We start from the raw sequence: 19,342 nt of genomic DNA, 5'->3' as shown, positions 1-19,342 counted from the left end.
CAACAATACACGATTAGTATACGATAATAAACGTACATCATATGATTAACGGTACACGTGAATCAACGCCATGCCGCTCACGAAGCAGTACCTTCGCTACAGGTCGGCTGGCTCATTTGGTGTTGTGTGCAGCAAGAAATCTAACGTGTTAGTAAGTGAGAGACGAGCAAGTAACAAGAAATACGAGCTAAGAGCCATAGCACCATCTCTCGAGAACGTGGTCGTATGGGACTTGAGAAAAGAAGAAAAGGTATCACGTGTGATGTAGTAATGTTTAAAATTATATATGGAGTATGGTAATGTGTACAAATACAAGACTTTGTCTCTTGGATTGTATTTAGTTGGGCAATACAGTATCCTGGCCATGTAAAATCACAACAGCTGTCTTGTAACAAAAACATGTTGGGGAATGTAGAAGGCCCACCTTACATGTTACCATCACTACAGGTACATGCAATCAATATAGTATCCCTTCAAAAAAGTACAGCTGTGAGGATACAAAATTTGTGATGCTAAAATTGTCAATTAATGTGTGCCAGTGACGTTCACACACTAATCACCCTGATCCCTGATAACAATGCTTTTGTTCAAATTGTAGGGCTATCATCTGATGTAACTAGCAGTTACGTACACTGTCTAATTGAATTCAAGTTTGACAAGTCATAACTCATCATGTGTTTAACCCATTGTCTTAAAATTACATCCAAGAATAGTGCTACGTTAGGAGTGTAAAGTGTCAAGTTGGTACCATACTCACAAGTCAAGTTATGGATTGCCAAGTACATGCAATTGGAAAGGCTATAAGACTTCTTTTTGCAAATCCGGTCACATAATTCAACAGTTATGCAAAAATGATGTTAGGTTGTTGAATTATCATACAAAGTCTTGTTGGTGTAGCAGGTTAGATTAGAAAATTATTCACTGTAGTTATAAGCAGTTTTAGCTACAATAAGACAATATATAATATTGTCAGCTGTAACTATAACTACATGTAATATTGTCCTAATGGCAGTTAAAGGTGTGATATGTACACATGAAGTATTGCAGTGTAGTTCTCTTCTTCCAAATTGGAAAATGATCTAGCTGTCAAAAATTGTTCAGTATGCATATGGATGCCTTGTATAAATAGCTCATTGAGACCATGGTGGACAAGCTTCCACACTAAATACTCCAATGAGCTTTATCACATCACAGACATAAAAATGGCTGCTGTAGTGTGGGGACATTCATAAAATTTGTATGGGTGACTATGGGAAGAAGATTTTTGAATGGCAATATCTCAGCCAAGAAGGAAGATACCTAGCAGGTATGGCTATAAGACATTACAATAAGTGCGAAAAAGCGATTTTAGGTTGATTTTCAAAACAACGCTAGATTCCTATTCTTTCAGCTAATTTATAACCATACCTGCTGGTTAGAGCTCGATATCTTCCGTCTTAGCTGAGATATCGGCGTTCAAAATTTTCTTCCCATAGTCGCCCATACAAATTTTTACGAGTGTTGAATCCCACACTGCAGCGGCCATTTTATGTCTGTGACATAATTTCGGATAAGGCTCATAGTAAAGTTGGTGCTAAAGTACTCGTTAAGATCACATGACCCAGCTCACATGATGTATTTGTTATCGTGAAATGACGCCAAGGTGTAGCACATTGCTTATCAGGAACAATAACATTAGTGCTTCTGTGTTTCAATGCTATTACTCGAAACTACTCGATTACTAAAAATCATCCATGATAGTTTCAGCCCTATACTGCTGAAACTCCAAATACTTATAAGTGACATCAACTGCAGCCAATCATATCACTTTATTGTACACATGCTGCATGTAGATGTGTGTACATATACATACCAGTCCCTAATCCACAGTACTTGCATTGTACAATTAAAATACATGTATTAAGTGGAGATAAAAAGTAGTTAATATGAAATAGTGGTAGCTGGCTATGTGGGAAATCCCCACATTACCACCATCTGCACAATGCCAAAGTAGGGATCCCACAGAGCCATGTTGTAATAGCTACCATGATTCATAACTCTTGGTACACTACTTTATATCTCTGGCTCAAATTTTTGTATTAACTTTTTGTTGTAGCATAACTATAGCATACACGTGTAGCTGTGACTGGTTTATTGGTGTATCTTGATATCCCTGCTTATCTCAAGTGAGCTACATGAAGGGCGTGGTTTCTATGTCTAGTTTTCTACAGTGAAATTGTAGCTGACTGCAGCTAGATCATTAAGGAGTGTGGTCACCATGACGTGTCTTTTAAGAGGGTGACAGCATGTCTTGGTCACGTATGAGGGTCAGGGTCATAATGAGATTATACATAATTACAGCTTATTACCAAACCATTTTCTAGACTTTCATGAATAAGTGAAAAAAATTTTTCCCCACCACTTTGCAAAAAAGGCTTCTAAAAGTTTCTAGCTATCCGTAGGCTTCTCATAACATCTCGATGTAGTTTCCTTGCATGAAGAAGATAACGATGAAGATAAAAGAAAAAGGCAAAGTGCAGAAGGCAGACACTCATCAGAGTTGCAATAGAGCACATGCAGTGGTGATTTTGTTATTGTGATGTAAAATGGTGACCTTTCACTGCTTCGTTTGGCCTCCAGCCTTGCGACTGTGGCCAGGAGCTGGCCAACAAAAGAAAGCAATTTTTTTCCTTTATTGAAAAGTCATAGTATGTGTGAATTTGATACTAGATGGACTACGTAAGACTCAACAGTTGTCATGTGATATTTTTTATGATAGTTTGAAACCCACCAAATGGGAGCAAACACTACTATATACAGTGCCACTGTTTGATACACCTCTTAGTTAAGGGTGTTCCATTATTCTATTTTTACATGTCTTGTGTCTGCAAGTACAAAAGTCAAAGTAACACCTAATCCAGGCAAGCACACCCATGTTAGGGATGGTGTTACTATTTTTTTTTTTTGGTGTGTGTGTGTGTATGTTCCAGAGGGGCAAACATACCATAAAAGGAGTTGTGTTGCTATTATTAGGTGTGCATACTGGAAGGGGACAAACACGAGGTTACATCATTAGCTAGTGGTGATGATGTAATAGCAGTTGGGTATACTAATGGAGTAGTGAAGTTGTGGAACTTGTCCACTGCTGCTTGTACTACCACGCTGAGGTCAGTGTACTGTATTTATCTGTATGTACTAATATATATCTACTGATGTGTATTATAATATGTAACCATCTCAGCAAAACTCGACTTCTTTGCACAGCATGCGTTTTGAGAAAAATGAAATTTAAAAATATCGTAAAATTATGCATGCTACAAAGAAAAAATGCAAGTTTTTATCTGCTATTGCTCAGAGAAAGAAATTGATTAAAATTTAGACACCGTCTTGTTCGCCTGCTCATGGAGAGTTCAAACATCTTTGCTTTGTTTATGTAGCCCCAACTGTATGCATGTTATGTGCATTTGTTTACAATGCGGTGAACATAAACAATATCATCCTCATTGCTTCAACTAAACCGGTTTAGCTTTCATACCCATATGCGTAAGTGACTACAGTGCTAACATTATACTTTGGTTGATTTGCTAATCCGTGATGAACATTTTAAGCTAAATTCCAACTTTGTAGACTAATCCAAACGGAAGGTAGGCCACTCCAAATAAGACTGTAGTTTCCCATCCTGATGTTTTCATTATTCACTGTGGGTGGGAGGCTTATTATCATTATTCATTATTAAAGATGTGAGTGTTCTATTGGAGTATCTCAATCTTGAGAGGATTTCAAGATCATGGAAATGGCTTCTGTGCAATTGAGCAACCACCAGAACCGTTCATTTTTAGGTTTCATTGTGCTTTTTAGCAATGCAAAATAAAAGGCTCCATGAGAAGTTTCCACAAAGCAGCACAGGATGTGGTTTTGGAAAAATAATTTAATGACATGCAATGCGGGTGCCCAGACTTGATGCGGGCGGAGGACGGGAAACTGCACTCTCATTTGGAGTGGCCTTATGGCTGTGAATGTAAGCACCTATAGTTTATTTTCAGTATAGTCACTGTACAAATCAATTATCTTGCTCTTCCTACTGTCTAGTGCTATAATTCCAAAACTACTTGCCACAGAAGGCTGAAACTTCAGTAATCCATTCCTTGGACACTAGATAGTGCAGAGAAATTATTATATATATATATCAGAAGTTGTGCAAACCAAGTCGGGTTTTTGCTGAGACATTCACAAATATTAACCAATCAAAATGCTTGTTGTGATGTTATCTTGTAGTGGTCATAGATCATCGGTGACGTGTTTGGTGTTTGATCATGTGATGGTACGGTTAATATCCGGAGCCAAAGTAAGACCAATAATAAGCTGCATATCACTAAGAACATGCTTAACTAAATTATTGTCTTTGTTGCACTGATGTTTCGTATGAGCCTGAGTAGCCACAATACAACTTCATGGCTTATAGGTGCTTGTGAGGGTGGTAGAGTTTTAGAAGTAATTGCAGTTTGTCGTTTAATTTTGTTCAAAACTAAAGTTTTCACTTAACGCAACATACACATAACTACTAGCTAATGTTTTCAAGCATTAGTTTTTACTAATACAAACGCAGCCTTGAGAATCTGGCGGGCACAAATGCACTATCTACAAATAAGTGTTACAATGTATGAAACTACTTTATATTGTCTCCTTACTGAATCATTGTCGTCATGGCTGGTTTCTTCAAGTTTTGTCAAATCCAATGTCACGCATGCGTATATGCACATGATTGAATCGTGCCACATGTTTGAAAAACCATTTGCTGGTTGCCTTAGCCTATCTATAATGATGTATAATTGTTCAAACGTAACTATCAACTCAATTATAAACAAAATAGTCCTACGTGTTGTTGTGATTTCCCCTGCCTGTTTTTGAGGTTGCTACTGACCATGGTCATGTGATACCAGGATCTCGTAAGTGCCACACCTTCGGTGCTTATAAACTCCTGGTAATACTCTAGCTAGTGACATTCATGAGGGATTTCCCCCTCACTACAGGACAATGATGTCATAATATGGGATGTTGTTAATGAGTGTGGTTTGTGTAAGATGAGTGGTCACAAGGCACCAATTACAGACTGTGTTGTCATGACGACCAGTAATGTTCTCATCACAAGGTAATGTGTTGTTATTAATGATAGTGATGTTGATGATGACATATTGTCATCAGTTCCAAGGATACTACAATCAAGTTATGGGACCTGGACACTTATCATTGTTTCCAGACCTTAGTGGAATGTCATAGTGAGGTGGGTGAGTCATACATTAATGATCCACATTATGGTGATCATGTCATACCTTAATCATCCACATCATGTCATACAGGTATGGTCACTAGCACTGGTTGCTAAGGAGAGCAAGCTGGTTGTTGGGTCGTCAGACAGAGAGTTGAGAGTGTGGGAACTAGAACTAACTGGTGCAGAACAGGAAGTGGATGTGGCTCAAGAAAAAGCAACTATTGGGCAGAAGAGAGGTCCCCCATCTGGTGATGATATGATGGCTAATGATGTCACTGAGAATAGTGAGAGAAATGTTAGTCACTTTGTAGTGTTATATACCACATACAGTATTCAGGGTCATCTTTACGCAGTAGATCTTTGGCCATGTGATCCTTAAGCTGTTGTTTATCTGTATAAAATTGTAAATGACCGTTAAGAATATATTGAGTGTAAGGATGTGCTTTGCTGGGATAATAAAAGTGTATTTCCAATTGGAGTACTTTAACCTTTACCTGAGATCAGTGAGGCAGACAATAAGTTATCTCCTCAAGTGTCAACTTGGTTTGCAAGTTCTAACACACTTCACAGCAGAAGGGTTCTTGCTAGAGCTGTGCACCTACAAAATTTTAATCACCGGTTTATTGGTCACCAATAATTGACGATAATCAGTTGATTGGTATCATCAAATTCCGGCATGGTTTATAACAGTAAATATCTCTTTATGGAACACACATGCTTGTGATTGACATAAAATTCTTATTGATTTAAGTGGGTAACTATTGATACATAACATACCTAGATCCAGTCACTAAATTACAGTGTTCAGCACTCAAAAGCTACTTAAATGTTAGTGTGTATTTGGGTGAAATAATTGGTAACCGATTATCAGTTATTTAATATTGATCAGTATATTGAAGGTGCAGCATTTAGTCAAGTAAATATGATAAACTGTATTTGACAAAATTTGTGTTCATGCAAAATGTTTTCACCTATGTGGTAGTTTATTTCCTGTTATACATAGGTTCCAGTGAGGTGTAATCTGATTGGTTCAATCAAGAGGGGTAGGATGGATAAAGTGTCACATATCAGAATTGACCCATCTGGAGTACTCTTGTTGTGTCAGGTGAGCTGGGTCATGTGATTCTTTGCTGGTGGATCATGTGATCCTTCTAGTGGATCATGTGGTATACTGTATGTGGGTGTAAAGTCCAGGTTATTGTCAAGTATTCAAATTGTATATCTAACAGAAATTCCTGCTATTCAGAAAATCTCCAAATAAATATAGACTTAAGCCTGCTCCTATTACGATTCATATTTCAGTTTACACCTTTTCCAGTACACAGGTTCTAGCGCGTCGACAAATTTAAAGCGGAAGTCACGTGTGGTAATTATAGTTTGAAGTTCAAAAATAAATCGATTTGATTGGTCGAAATTCTATGCACGTGATTTCGCTTGTTTTTGTTGTCGCGCAAGAAATATTAGAAGCTGTGTAGTCTGGATCTTGTACTAGTAATGGATCATGTGATGTATGACATAATCATTTCCTGTTCAGAATGGTGACAAGACTGTTGATGTTTATGAGGTGAGGAGTGAGGCTGACCTCAACAAAGTGTTACGTAAGAGGAGGAAGAAGTTGAGGAAACAACAACAACAACAACAACAACAACAACAAGATAATGATGACATTACCAGTGATGATGTTACTTTATCAGTCACTGATCAACTGTCACTACTAGCTACTATCAAGATGGATGTCAAGATCAAGTAATTATCCAAATATCAGTTACTAAAACGTTCAGTTAGTCAAATACCAAATCCATTGTCTAAGTCAGTTAGAGACCAGATTTTCATGTTTTAAAAATCCTCAGCTTTGGTTTTTTTTTTAAATCACAAATCCTCTTGGTTGGTCTTGAGTGCTCTAAGAGTGCATTTGAGAGTCCACATATTTGTACACAACTTCAGCATTAGTTGATCCAGGGGGTTCAAATTTTGTATATTTACTTTGGAAAAAGTAAATAGGGTTGTGGTGGTTTATTGAATTCCATGGAACAATTAAAGCAAAAGTATAGCCCCAGAATTCACACTGTTACAGCTGGTTAGACAGCTTTGCCCTCATTTACCCCTGTAACTGACTTGACCAATGATGCATAGCTTACTGAGACCTTCACAGTTAATAGTGTACCCTAAATTTAACATGTATTATTCCATCCAAGCACTCTGTCACCCAGTATGTGTTGTTTACTGTTAGGTCATTTGACATCACATCAGGTAGAGGGTCAATACATAAGGTGACCAACTGACCAGTGATGTTTGTGTATTTCATGTCTTTCTTGCCCTACAGCTACTTATTGCCCTCAGTGACAACTCCATAACAAGTTATAACCTGAACATATCCAATAAACCAATCACATGTGAGCAACACATGTCACTGACCTCACCTGGTCACAGATCAGATGTCAGGTAACATAACATGTTGTGTTTGATTGTGGTATTGAGTTTTGTACAGGACAGTGTGTTATAGTTCTGACGATAGTTGTATAGCATCCGGTAGTGCTGACAGTGTCAAGATTTGGAGCGGGTTAGTTAGTGTGGTCATGTTCACCTGAGATCCTGAGTCAGTATACTGGCTATAGTTGGTAATGCAGAGTGTCTAGCCACACCCCCTCTTTTGCAGCTCCACCCACCGATGTGTGTCCACCATACAATCTGGCTACTGCTTGTGTTCTGCATTTGTTCCTGGAGATAGGCACCTTCTAATAGGCACTAAAGTAAGCACCCACCAATTATACACATACAAGCATACACCTTACACTAAGCACCTACTGTACCTTCCACTGTACACAAACTACTCAGATGAGGGGTGCTGTTGCATAACGTGAATTTTAAATTAATGTCTGGATCAGTGTTTGTGACTGTAAGGCTCTCTGGAGACTTTTTTAATAATCTGTTTCAACTGGGGTCTCTTCCCTAATGGACGTTTGTTCTCCATTTTGTATAGAGAGCTCTTGATCATGTGATGAAGTTTCCAATGTATATTAAAACCAAATCATTGTGGAACTGGATTTGACTACGTTTAGACTAGTCTCAGTCTAGAACTACACAGCTAATCAGCAAAACACACAAAAGGCAAAATTCACTGTTGAGTGGAGTTGATTATTTAACATAAGAAATGCTTTTGATTGGCACATAGTTTTCAGCAATTCCCTCCCTACATTGTTGCTCTGTATAAACCATATATGGCTTACATGAACATGTCATCCTCCTCTGTGAGCTACTTACAGAGTTAGATGGTACACCCTGTAAATGCCATATATGTATGTATTTACAAGTTTTGTAGGTCTTTTTATATTTTGGTTTATGTTTTTGACTTATTAAACTTTACAAAATTATTTCTGGGATGGACAAAAGGTTCACTACAATAAGAATGATTAAGTTTAGTGCACAACTCTGTAGTCAACAAATCATTATGAACTGTCAACCTTTCTTATCAAACCTTAGATCTGTCATCTAGATCTCATAATATTTCTTAACATTTAAATAATGAAGTTATGTCAACTATTGTTTCCATTTAAATAGAATTCAATGAAATCAGTGAACACTTTTACCCAGACCATGTTGTTACTATGCTATTATTTATTCCACAGAGTGGAGAAATACAATTATTTAACTTAGCAACAAGTAGTTTGTTAGAGAGCGTACAAGCTCATGATGAAGGGAAGGCTGTTTGGTCCCTGTGTTTACAACCTGATAAGGTACGTCTGTATGTTTGTCATGCCGACTGTATTACTGGTCTCACATCTGTCTGTATCCCTTCCCTATTAACTTGCTGTCTGTCTGCTAAGCAGTGTTTGCACCTATTAATGTAAAGTATCCGCATCTGTATAACTTTGTTTATAATTAGTTTCAGTCAAATTTGACATTACAGAAGAGTAAATTGTACTGTTATGTTAATGGGGAACAACAATTAGTCATTGAATTAAAGTACATTATATGATACAGCCAGGTTGTCAGTGGGTTGTAATTGTCTGTTAATCTACTTGACCTTTCCATATCTCCATTTGTCCAACATGAAAATAACCATTTGATTTTTAGGACTTGTCTTTTATGGAGTGTGTCTTCTATTAGAGTATTTGACTGAGACTTGTGCTTATAAATGAATAGAGCTTATCTGAACACTTATTGTTGTTTGGGTTTGAATAGTTGAGTGTGTACTTTATGTGTATGTGTTGGCCCCACCCCCCCTCCCCTAGAGAGGTTTTGTCAGTGGCAGTGCAGACCACACAGTGAAGTTTTGGGAGTTTGAGTTAGTCAGTGATGATGAAAACCCTACCAGGTAGTAACTAGTATACTGACTAGTATACTAACTGATTACTATGTGACATCATTACAGTAAGAAATTGACCATGTCTCACACAAGAACACTGAAGATGACAGAAGATGTACTCTGTGTCAAATACAGGTACTGGTAGATAATAATGTGTATTGGGATACAGTGGAACTTCTCTATAATGGACACTTTGGAACCATCCAGGTCCATTCTTCCTCTTTAGACCTGTTGGTATTAAAATCTTATTACTGTATAGACTACGTAAAATTAACGTGTTTTAATGCAAGTTGTTAATTTTATCTCGTTTACTAAAAATTTCTGGCACCATGACATTAGTAATCACAGCAAGCTGCACCGCTAACCACTTTGGGAAGATATGTTTGTCCTGTGTCTGGTAATGCAAGTTGAAGCTAAAGATGTGGAAGGTACATGCGATTTGAACTAGCAGTCTATTTTGGTACTATGGTTTAAAAATGATTGTAATGTAACCCATCACTACGAATAATTGGGAAGCGAATTTATAGCAAATTGCCAAATTTGCCAAATTTCCTCCTGCCAAAATTCCGTCTATATGGTGTATGTACATATAGTGTGCTACTATTCCCCACAGTCCTAATCAGAAGTTACTAGTGGTGTCACTACTAGACTCTACTGTTAAGGTGTTCTTTGCTGACACACTAAAGGTACTATACATTAGATGGTGAGGTTGTGACTAAATGTGTGTGTGTATGTGTAGTTCTTCTTGTCACTCTATGGACACAAACTACCAGTGTTGTGTTTGGACATATCATCTGTAAGTGTTAGCTCTGTGTGTGTTAAGGTTTCTCAAGTATTTTACGTTAAACAATTGTAGTTCTAGTTCTAGAATAGATTTAACAACTATTGCAGATTAAAATATTATGCACCGACTCATGTTTTATATTTAGTATTGCTGCATTCCCAATACCATTGACTAGTCATTTGGCCACCTTTTGTAATAGTAATGGTGTAGGAAAAAGGTAGCCAACGAAGTCCCAGTTCTGGTACTGAAACTAGAATTGCTGGTGTATCCAGTACCAAGAATGCCAACCTGACATTGGTACATTACCTATTTACAAGTGGGGTTTTCCCACCCACACATCTGCATCAGTAAATGACAGATGCCTAATATTATCTTCTTGTGTTGCAGCTTGTGTTGCAGCTCCAAGAAACTAATGCATATAGTATGGTAGCAGTTTTCTCCTGTCAGAACCAGTTGTCCTTACAGACCTTCAGCACTTGTGTGCTGTAAAGCCTTATAATACAAATAATGGTTTTGTTCACTACAGGACAACACTGTATTAGTGACAGGATCAGCAGACAAGAACATCAAGTTGTGGGGACTAGACTTTGGTGATTGTCACAAGTCAATATTTGCTCATGATGACAGTGTGATGGCTGTGCAGGTGTGTATAGCTGCATATTACCAGAATAGACAGGGTTTATTGTAATGTGATAACCTCACTGTATTGTTTTAGTTCATCCCTGGAACTCACCTGGTGTTCTCAGCTGGTAAGGATCATATGGTGAAGTGTTGGGATGGTGACAAGTTTGAACAAGTCATGACATTACCAGTACGTCCATGTGTATGTCATGACGTAAGGTGTGCATCAATTGGATATAGGGTCATCAAGCTGAGGTGTGGTGCATGACAGTTAGTCATAATGGAGATCATGTGGTCAGTGACTATCTTGCTGTTTATGTGTGGTTGTGCATGGTTATAAAATCTACATGATATACAAATGTTTTCCTGGGATCTGTGAAGAAAATAAGCTTGGTAAAGATAAACAATTGAATACCTATTGTAGTTTAGTGTGCATGTAGTGTGTGTGGTGTGTATAGTGTAGTGTAGTGTAGTGTAGTGTAGTGTAGTGTATGTAATGTTGACTATGAAATGATTAAGTTATAACCTCATAACAGTTAATACTATAATGCTGTTCACTTGTCAGAATAAGTACAGTATTTAGCAGAATTTTGTGTGGGAAATTACTAGAATTTGGACCTCAAACACAAATAAAATCCACTATGTGATGCTCTGCTCCTTAGCCTTACATGTGATTGTTGTTAGGTAACTGGATCACATGATTCATCAATACGTGTATGGGAGAGAACACAAGAACCATTAGTGTTGTCTGAAGAACAAGAAAATGTAAGAATGTGTTTGTGGACATATTGTTCCTAGCCTTTATGTGTTCGAAACTTCTGATCATGGACAGTGGTGGGCTATTAGCTACTATTAAGACAACTAATTTACACTTATGATTATTAAGTTGGTAACAATGAAGTAAAAAATGTTCTGTTGACCATGACAATCATGTGTTACTGTTGCCATGGTGTTTGTTTGGTTGCTAGGAGAGGGAAGAAGAATTTGAGGAGAGCATCATGCGGACCAATGAACCACGTGTGGTAAAGTGTTCTTGTGAACTGTACCTGTATGGAGATATTGTATTGTAATGTTGCTATGGTTTCCTGGTCTGTATACTGAGTGCTAATCACAATTCTGTATTAATATATAGTGGTACTGGCTATTAAAGGCTATTTGTTATTTTCTAGTCCCTAGTAATTATTTTATTGTGCTGATCTATTCACACACACACACGCACTCACCCACACACACACACACACACTACACTACACTACACTACACTACACTACACTACACTACACTACACTACACTATACTACACTACACTACACACACACACACCACACACACTACACACACACTACACACACACTACATGCACACTAAACTACAATAGGTATTCAATTGTTTATCTTTACCAAGCTTATTTTCTTCACAGATCCCAGGAGAAGTGAAGAGTGAAGCTAGTTTAGCTGGTAGGAAGACCATTGAGACTGTGAAATGTGTAAGTTCAGCTACAGTAACTCTCTTAATGTAAACCTCTGTAATAAGGCCAAACCACTTTTGTCCCAAGAGGCCAACTTCAATATGAGTTCTCTGTCCCAATTTCCATTCAAGCTAACGCGTTCTTCTCTAATGTGTGTAGTCCTTTTTGTGATAAATTTTCTTACCATTTCTAAGGCTGAGCAGATAATGGAAGCTATTGAGCTGTACAAAGAAGAAAGCCTGAAATTATTAGATTATGAGGAGGAGTGTAAAGCTGCTGGGAAGAAAGTATGTTCACACACACACACACACTGTGTGAGATATTGCATCATCCTGTGTTGTTGCTTAGTTACCGGCTCCTCAGAGAAACCCTATACTAGATGCTCTCGGCATGTCATCAGTAAGTAGTATTATGTAATTTGATGGTGCAAGTTTCATGAATAGTGAAGCAATACAAGATTTGCGTCCATTAAATATGGAAAGTTTAAAGTCCTATGTTACTTTTATCAAGAGATGTTGCTTCAATAAAGACCCGCCAATTATGCTGGCATAATTATGAGCATAATAGGTGCCTGGAAGCATTGAGCATAATGCTAGCATAATAGGAAGAATATTTAAGCCATACTACAAATCCTTGATGGTCAAACTACATACTCTAATAGAACAGTCAAACACTCTAATAGAACAATCAGACAGCTGACTGTTCTATTAGAGTATATCGATCTTCTCTGTCACTTTGAAGAGCAAAGATGTGCTTCAGCTACTTATTATGTGCCCATAACTGCAAATTTATTAGCAAAACATGGGAAATGGGACATAAAGCTTGAGCATAATAGGTAAAAATTTTGAGCAGTGCAGAATAGCATAATAGGTAAAATTTTGAGCATAATAGGCGGGTGTCTATGCTTCAAACAGTGTCAGAACTTAGTAGCTAGCATCTCTGTATATATAAATGAAGATGGATAATGTGTAACTTACGGTCTTTCACACTGCCATATCATATGCATACACAATATCCTGCCAATTATGTAGTACACATCTGTCAGTGAAATGATTCTCACAAATAACTCAAAGAATAATTTATTTTCTACAGGTTGAATGGTATGTACTACAAGTATTGAAGAAAGTGAAGTCAAGGTGAGGGTGGGCTAGTGTTTAGTAAGTTGTGTAATGTACTGTCGTCATAGTGAACTAGAAGAGTCGTTACTAGTGATGCCATTCTCGTACATGCCACATATCCTGACACTACTCAACCACTGGATTAAGGTGTCTGTCTGTTTGTGTGTCTGTCTGTGTAGTGTAAGTGTGTTTAGTGTTCAAGCTTGTGACTAGTGTAACATGTATTGGTGTAGTTGGTGTGAGTGTGTAGATTGTGTGTGCGTACGTGCGTGGGTGTATATTTGTGGTGTGATGTGATGCACTAGTCTGACAGTGCTCGTCCCTTCACATATAAAGAGGAAGGGTCTGGTTACCATGTGCTACTACCACTATAGTGGTAAAGCCAACCAAATCGTAATATTCGGTTTAAATAAGTATTGTGATGTAAACCGTGTAGTTTGCGCCATGAATAACACAATAACCATGGCAACCAAATTGGAAAGTGCACCTGATAGTCTCTGAGCGAGACTCTGAGATACACCTGCAGTAAAGGTATGTTGAGAAGTATGGAGTTTCATGCTTTCTTCACTGAAGAACGATAGCTTGAACAGGTATTATATTTTGTCATGTGCAGTTTGAAGCCACATTTGAATTCTGATTGCACAAATACCATATACTATGGTTACCGGACCCTTACTATAGGCGAAGGGGTTGGCACTGCTAGGCTGTGTTTGTACTGAGCAATATACCAATTGGTTAACTAAGGGTATCCATTTACTGTCTAGTTACTTGACCACTGCAATATTTATATAGCTTGCATTTTAATTGCTAACATACATGGTATCTAACATAAGAAATACTGATAGTTTGTTATACTGCAATATCAAGTAGCAATAACAGTATTGTATGTACCAGCAATACTCCTCAGCAATACTCCTCAGCAATACTCCTACACAATACTGCTATGCACATGTATTGTGTGACATGTGCATATCACCCATCAACAGCTATGGTGCTTTTCATAATTTTATCAAATACATGTATGTCCTGTACTTTGTTACAGAGTGGATGGGAAGTTGAACTATCATGTCGGTGTCTTTTCTTCCTATTACGGTAATACAAGCATCTAAATATAGCTAAGTTACTATAAATAGTATAGGGTCCACCATGCTCAGTTGGTATCTAGTCAAGAATTGTTACCATTAATGGAAGAGTTAAGACAACACACCACTGAACAGGTCACCAAACTAAAGGTCAGTGTTTACTGTATGTGGTTCTTCTGCTTGAACATAAACAATACACCATAGTTTCTAATTGTCATTTTAATTGCTACATGTACGTATATAGTAACCATTTACCCATGTTGAATTATGGTGTACCATCTAACTAAAGTATGGGTACCTTGGTGTATGTGTGTTTTATCAAGAGTTCAGAATATTATGGACTCTTGGTTTTATGTTTTACAAAAAAAAGTTAGGATATTGTGCATGCTATGGTATTAATGGTTTATGGTTAAGGGATCACTTCTATGCTATGTACATCCTCAGTGTGACCATAGGTAATATACACTCCATATATGGATGTGAAACTAATAAGCTCCACTTGTCCTGGGTTAGTTTTGCTCCCCCAGTGAAATGGCTGTCAAATTTATCTCCGCATTCTCTCGATGATGAAAGCTTTTAATGGCATTAAAATCTTTGTGAGGGACTCATTATTCATTGTACAGTGTAACCGGTCTAATATTATTGTAACAGTTTGTTTGGTTGGGTTATTATGGGTGACAGTAACTGGTGATGAAAACTGCAACATCACTAAATGATTTAAAATATGGTTTAGTACACACCTTACAACAAGAGAACATGGTGGTGAAAACTACTAGTTAAAATGCTTAGATAAAAAATGGCTCACCAGGAATTAAGCATGAAAACTATCCCGTGTAACCTTTCCCAGCGGAAGTGTTTATGATATCACCATTACAGGCAATGCATGAGACTTTTCTCTCATACAAGAATAAACTAAACAATAGATTTTTCAGACATGAAACTAGCCATTGCCTTTTTGTAGAAACATATGCACTCATGTGGTTAGTTTCACATCCATATATAGGGGTGTATATTAGGGTGTTACTATTCAGTGGACTGGACTACTGGACTGACATATTTTTGGTTTTTGTACATTCTGTGGTTGGATTCATGGAGTCTTGGTCTTGCTAGTAAGCATCCTTAGGGCACCTGCAGTCCACTTCTAAATGCTGAAGATGAGCAGTGGAATATGCGAAAACTGTCATTTTACATTATGCCACGATACAGCGCTTATTTCTTACCCTGGTGTGTAGTAATGCTGCAGGCAGTGCAGAGAATGTGACAGCATTAGTTAACCAGCGATCAACTTGCCTGTAGACAATATATCCTTCGAGATATCCTTAGAGCAAGCTTGAGGAGCAAGCTAGTCTTGTTGCTATAGATTTCTGTTTCAGTGCAGGGCCTTATCAATTAAAGATTATAGCTAAGCGCCCGTGCTGAATAATCGAATTGGTAAGCTCCTGCACTGAACTAGAGACCTGGCCATGCGAGACTAACTTGCTCCTCAAGCTTGCTAAGGATATCCCAAAGGATATTGTTTATTGGTAACGCCCTGTATATTAATATGGTATGATTTGTACAAGACACGCATGAGTGCTGAAATAGATCAGTATCAATAAGATATGCTACAGCTCACTGTAATATATCCCACTAATGTGTACTATAATAGTTGTATGCATTTCTATGATTGCTATTATGATGTTTTCCATTCACCTAGGACATGGTGGGGTTCAATATGGCTGGTCTGCAGTTTCTACGGAGACAACTTGATGCTCAGGGACAACCAGTGTTTGCTGATGTAACTGAAAAAAGTACACAAACTGAAAAAGAAACGCAAAGTTGCCACACACAAATAGTTTTTGCTCATTGTCAATAAAATTCATCAGTCATAACTAACAGTACATATAAGAAACACTAACTCTAACCTACTGAAGAAATTGTGAAATGGTTGCATGGGAATATTTTAAGTGCTATCCCACTAGGGACCTGTGAGAAGGCTAGGCCTGGGAATATCTGAAACTGTGAAGAATGCTATATGTGTGCGCATGTGTGTGTATATGTTATGGGGGGGTGGGATTAGTGTTTGGTAAGGCAATTGTACGAGTGTTGTTCCAAGATGGTACCTTGCTGGAGCAGTCTAAGAAAACTGCATTCTGGATCATTTTAGCTAGCTAATTCAACTATCTAGTTAGTAAAAAATAAAAATCTTCCCTCCTATTTTGAGTACAGGAGGATGAGAAACTAATAATTAGTTTATGTGGCCTAACATTCAGTCAAGCTGTCCCAAGCGCAATTTTGGCTATGATTTTTCATGTCATGAAAATGTGTCTCATTACTGAGTATAGGAAGTTGAAAATTAACCATGGTAAAGGACTAATCACACTTAGCAACCATTACTAAGCAACTGCATTGTTGCTATGCTATGGACATATATCTGTTACTATGGCAATTTGGTCTGATAGAACCACTGTCAGCTGCAGAGAACCTATGTGACTGAATTTTGGAAATACCCTTATGGGCATGCATGAAATAATTAGAATTTTCATGTTTAGTGGGTTGCTAATAAGAGTAGGGCAGTTTTTAAGAATTTTCTTAACGTATTGACAATGGCTTACAACCATTAACAAGTAGTAGGGACCCGCCAATGATGCTGGCATAAATATGAGCATAATAGGTGTCTGGAAGCATTGAGCATAATGCTAGCATAATAGAAAGAATATTTGAGCCATACTACAAATCCTTGATGATTAAAATACATATCACAGAAAATGATCGATATACTCTAATAGAACAGTCAATAACTCTAATAGAACAATCAGACAGCTGACTGTTCTACTAGAGTATATTGACAGTACTAAACATTTATCACAGAGAATTCCACTATCCAGTGGCACAACAAAATTGATTACTGAAGGTGGTATAAAATTCCTCAGGAAACTGATAGATGCTCACTCTGTCAGCAACTAAGTCTATTGCAAACAGGAGGATTACTACACTGTTAACTAGATTATTGTCTGCTACAGACTCCCTTTCTATTAGGGGGGAGTACAAGTTGTGGATCTACAGACACTACATCATAGGCGATTCTAAGGGGGGGCCTTGGCCCCCCCCTGTTAAAAAATAACTTTTAAAAAGCTTGGGGAAAAGTTGCTGTATAGATTGGCATTGTTATTTTTAGCATTTTTCATGTTTTTAGAACAAATTTTAGGTTGTTTTCAAGCCTTTAAATTGCAAAAATCCTGCAGCTTCTGGGGGTTGCACCACCAGACCCCCCTTCAAATTCTACTTTATACTATAACCAAACAACAATAGTTATGTTGTTCCCTACTGCCCCCCCCCCCCCTGTAGGCTGGGTCTAGAATCGCCACTGCACTACATTATCTCCTTGTTGCGATTTTATTTATGTGTTGATGCAATTACTAACCACACAATTAAACAACTTGAGTCCATGGTTACTAGGTACCTTAAAAAATGGTTACAACTTCCACCATAGATACATGTACTGTATCTATGCTTCCACGAAGCGCCACCCGAGTGATTTTATATTACCCAGGCATTTGCTGCCCCAGTGTTTCACAAGTGTCTAGAGAGGCAAAACTTAGTTTGCTCTCTTGTATTGGTACATCTTCTGATCCTAGGCTGCGGGAGTTGGGATTGCAGCGGTCTGGCCACGCAAGACCACTCCATCTTGGCGATAATCTCTTGCAGTTTCAGGAACAGGATTACTCCATTTTGTCGGATGTCCAAAGCCAACTTTCCAATATGCCATCAGCACGATCTTTGTATAAGAAGGCTAAAGACCAGCTTAGTAGTGTCCTTGTGTTGGAAAACGAAGCCCATCTCAAACAACTTACTGTACAATGTAAATTTCTGTATTCTGCCAGATTAGAGACTAGCTGTAAAACATGGCCGGAATAAGCTATTGACTGGTTTTCACCCTGGGTAACTTTCCTTCCTGTTAAGAGCTTCTTCTGCCGGACACATTGCCCACAGCAGTCAACTTGCGTCGTTGGCATATCCATATCCAGTCGCTCTATCGCAGCAATGGTACACCTATAGCTAGACATAATAAAGTTTTACATATTCTGGCATCCAAGCTAACAACCCTCTTTGCTGACTGTCATGATGTCAAAGTCCACGCTGACCTACAGGGATTTCGCTCCAATGATTCTCCACCTGAAACCATTCCTTCATCTGAGTCACCCCCTATAGACCTGATGTTGTTATCTACAATGCTCGTTCCTCATTGATGGATATTGTAGAACTCACATGTCCACTCGACTCAGTTCAGCACATCGAATCATCCCGTGACCGCAAACAGTTTAAACCAAAATATCAGCAACTTCTGGCTGAGCTAGATCATTTGAATATTTCTACCTGCTATAGAACTGTAGAAGTCAGTGTTTTGGGTCACTTTCAACCTAAGTCTATCCATGCAATCAAAGACGTAATTTGTTTCACCTAGCAAGTATTTTCTTTGTCTAAAGCCTAATATTAGAGGACTTTTGAATAAGATGGCCAGAGCCTCAATATCTGCTTCTCAGCAGATATTCTTTGGTCGAAGCTCAAGGGAATGGGCTGTCAACCCGGACTGCTTTTAAATTAAATTTTACTAAATCTGTTTTGTAATTAATTTTTCTGTATGTGTGTGTGTAAATAGTCTTTCTTTTCCTTGCCATGCCTGCGTGTTGACCCAATTACTGGTCAGTTGTGTGGTCGCATGTTGTCCGAGGATC

General features: G+C 38.0%; 1 protein-coding gene across 1 annotated transcript; it reads left to right on the top strand.

The window, feature by feature from the left end:
* The first annotated feature begins 38 nt into the window (after positions 1 to 38).
* LOC136257251 (WD repeat-containing protein 3-like) lies at positions 39 to 16,504 on the top strand. Its single transcript, XM_066050336.1, has 30 exons — positions 39 to 250; positions 3,013 to 3,146; positions 4,255 to 4,324; positions 5,010 to 5,128; positions 5,182 to 5,260; positions 5,337 to 5,543; positions 6,252 to 6,353; positions 6,783 to 6,994; positions 7,479 to 7,518; positions 7,572 to 7,690; positions 7,737 to 7,808; positions 7,905 to 7,998; positions 8,875 to 8,982; positions 9,481 to 9,563; positions 9,621 to 9,689; positions 10,168 to 10,240; positions 10,294 to 10,350; positions 10,865 to 10,981; positions 11,054 to 11,149; positions 11,200 to 11,253; positions 11,644 to 11,724; positions 11,928 to 11,981; positions 12,380 to 12,445; positions 12,622 to 12,714; positions 12,776 to 12,826; positions 13,520 to 13,563; positions 13,614 to 13,692; positions 14,588 to 14,637; positions 14,684 to 14,777; positions 16,324 to 16,504. Exons 1-30 carry the CDS (start codon positions 71 to 73, stop codon positions 16,480 to 16,482), a joined length of 2,856 nt encoding a protein of 951 aa, XP_065906408.1. The 5' UTR covers positions 39 to 70; the 3' UTR covers positions 16,483 to 16,504.
* The last annotated feature ends 2,838 nt before the right edge of the window (positions 16,505 to 19,342 follow it).

This window comes from Dysidea avara, chromosome 6, assembly GCF_963678975.1.
Source record: "Dysidea avara chromosome 6, odDysAvar1.4, whole genome shotgun sequence".
Lineage (NCBI taxonomy): Eukaryota > Metazoa > Porifera > Demospongiae > Dictyoceratida > Dysideidae > Dysidea > Dysidea avara.
The sequence above is the reverse complement of the archived record's forward strand: the minus strand, read 5'-3'. Positions and strand labels throughout refer to the sequence as shown.

What these genes read in the sequence shown, in the direction of transcription:
- LOC136257251 (XM_066050336.1), top strand. Translation starts at nt 71, where the DNA reads ATGCCGCTCACGAAGCAGTACCTTCGCTACAGGTCGGCTGGCTCATTT. An exon ending in GCTTGTACTACCACGCTGAG is followed by an intron (nt 3,147 to 4,254) that starts GTCAGTGTACTG and finishes GTTATCTTGTAG; the next exon opens with TGGTCATAGATCATCGGTGA. An exon ending in CTGAGAATAGTGAGAGAAAT is followed by an intron (nt 5,544 to 6,251) that starts GTTAGTCACTTT and finishes TGTTATACATAG; the next exon opens with GTTCCAGTGAGGTGTAATCT.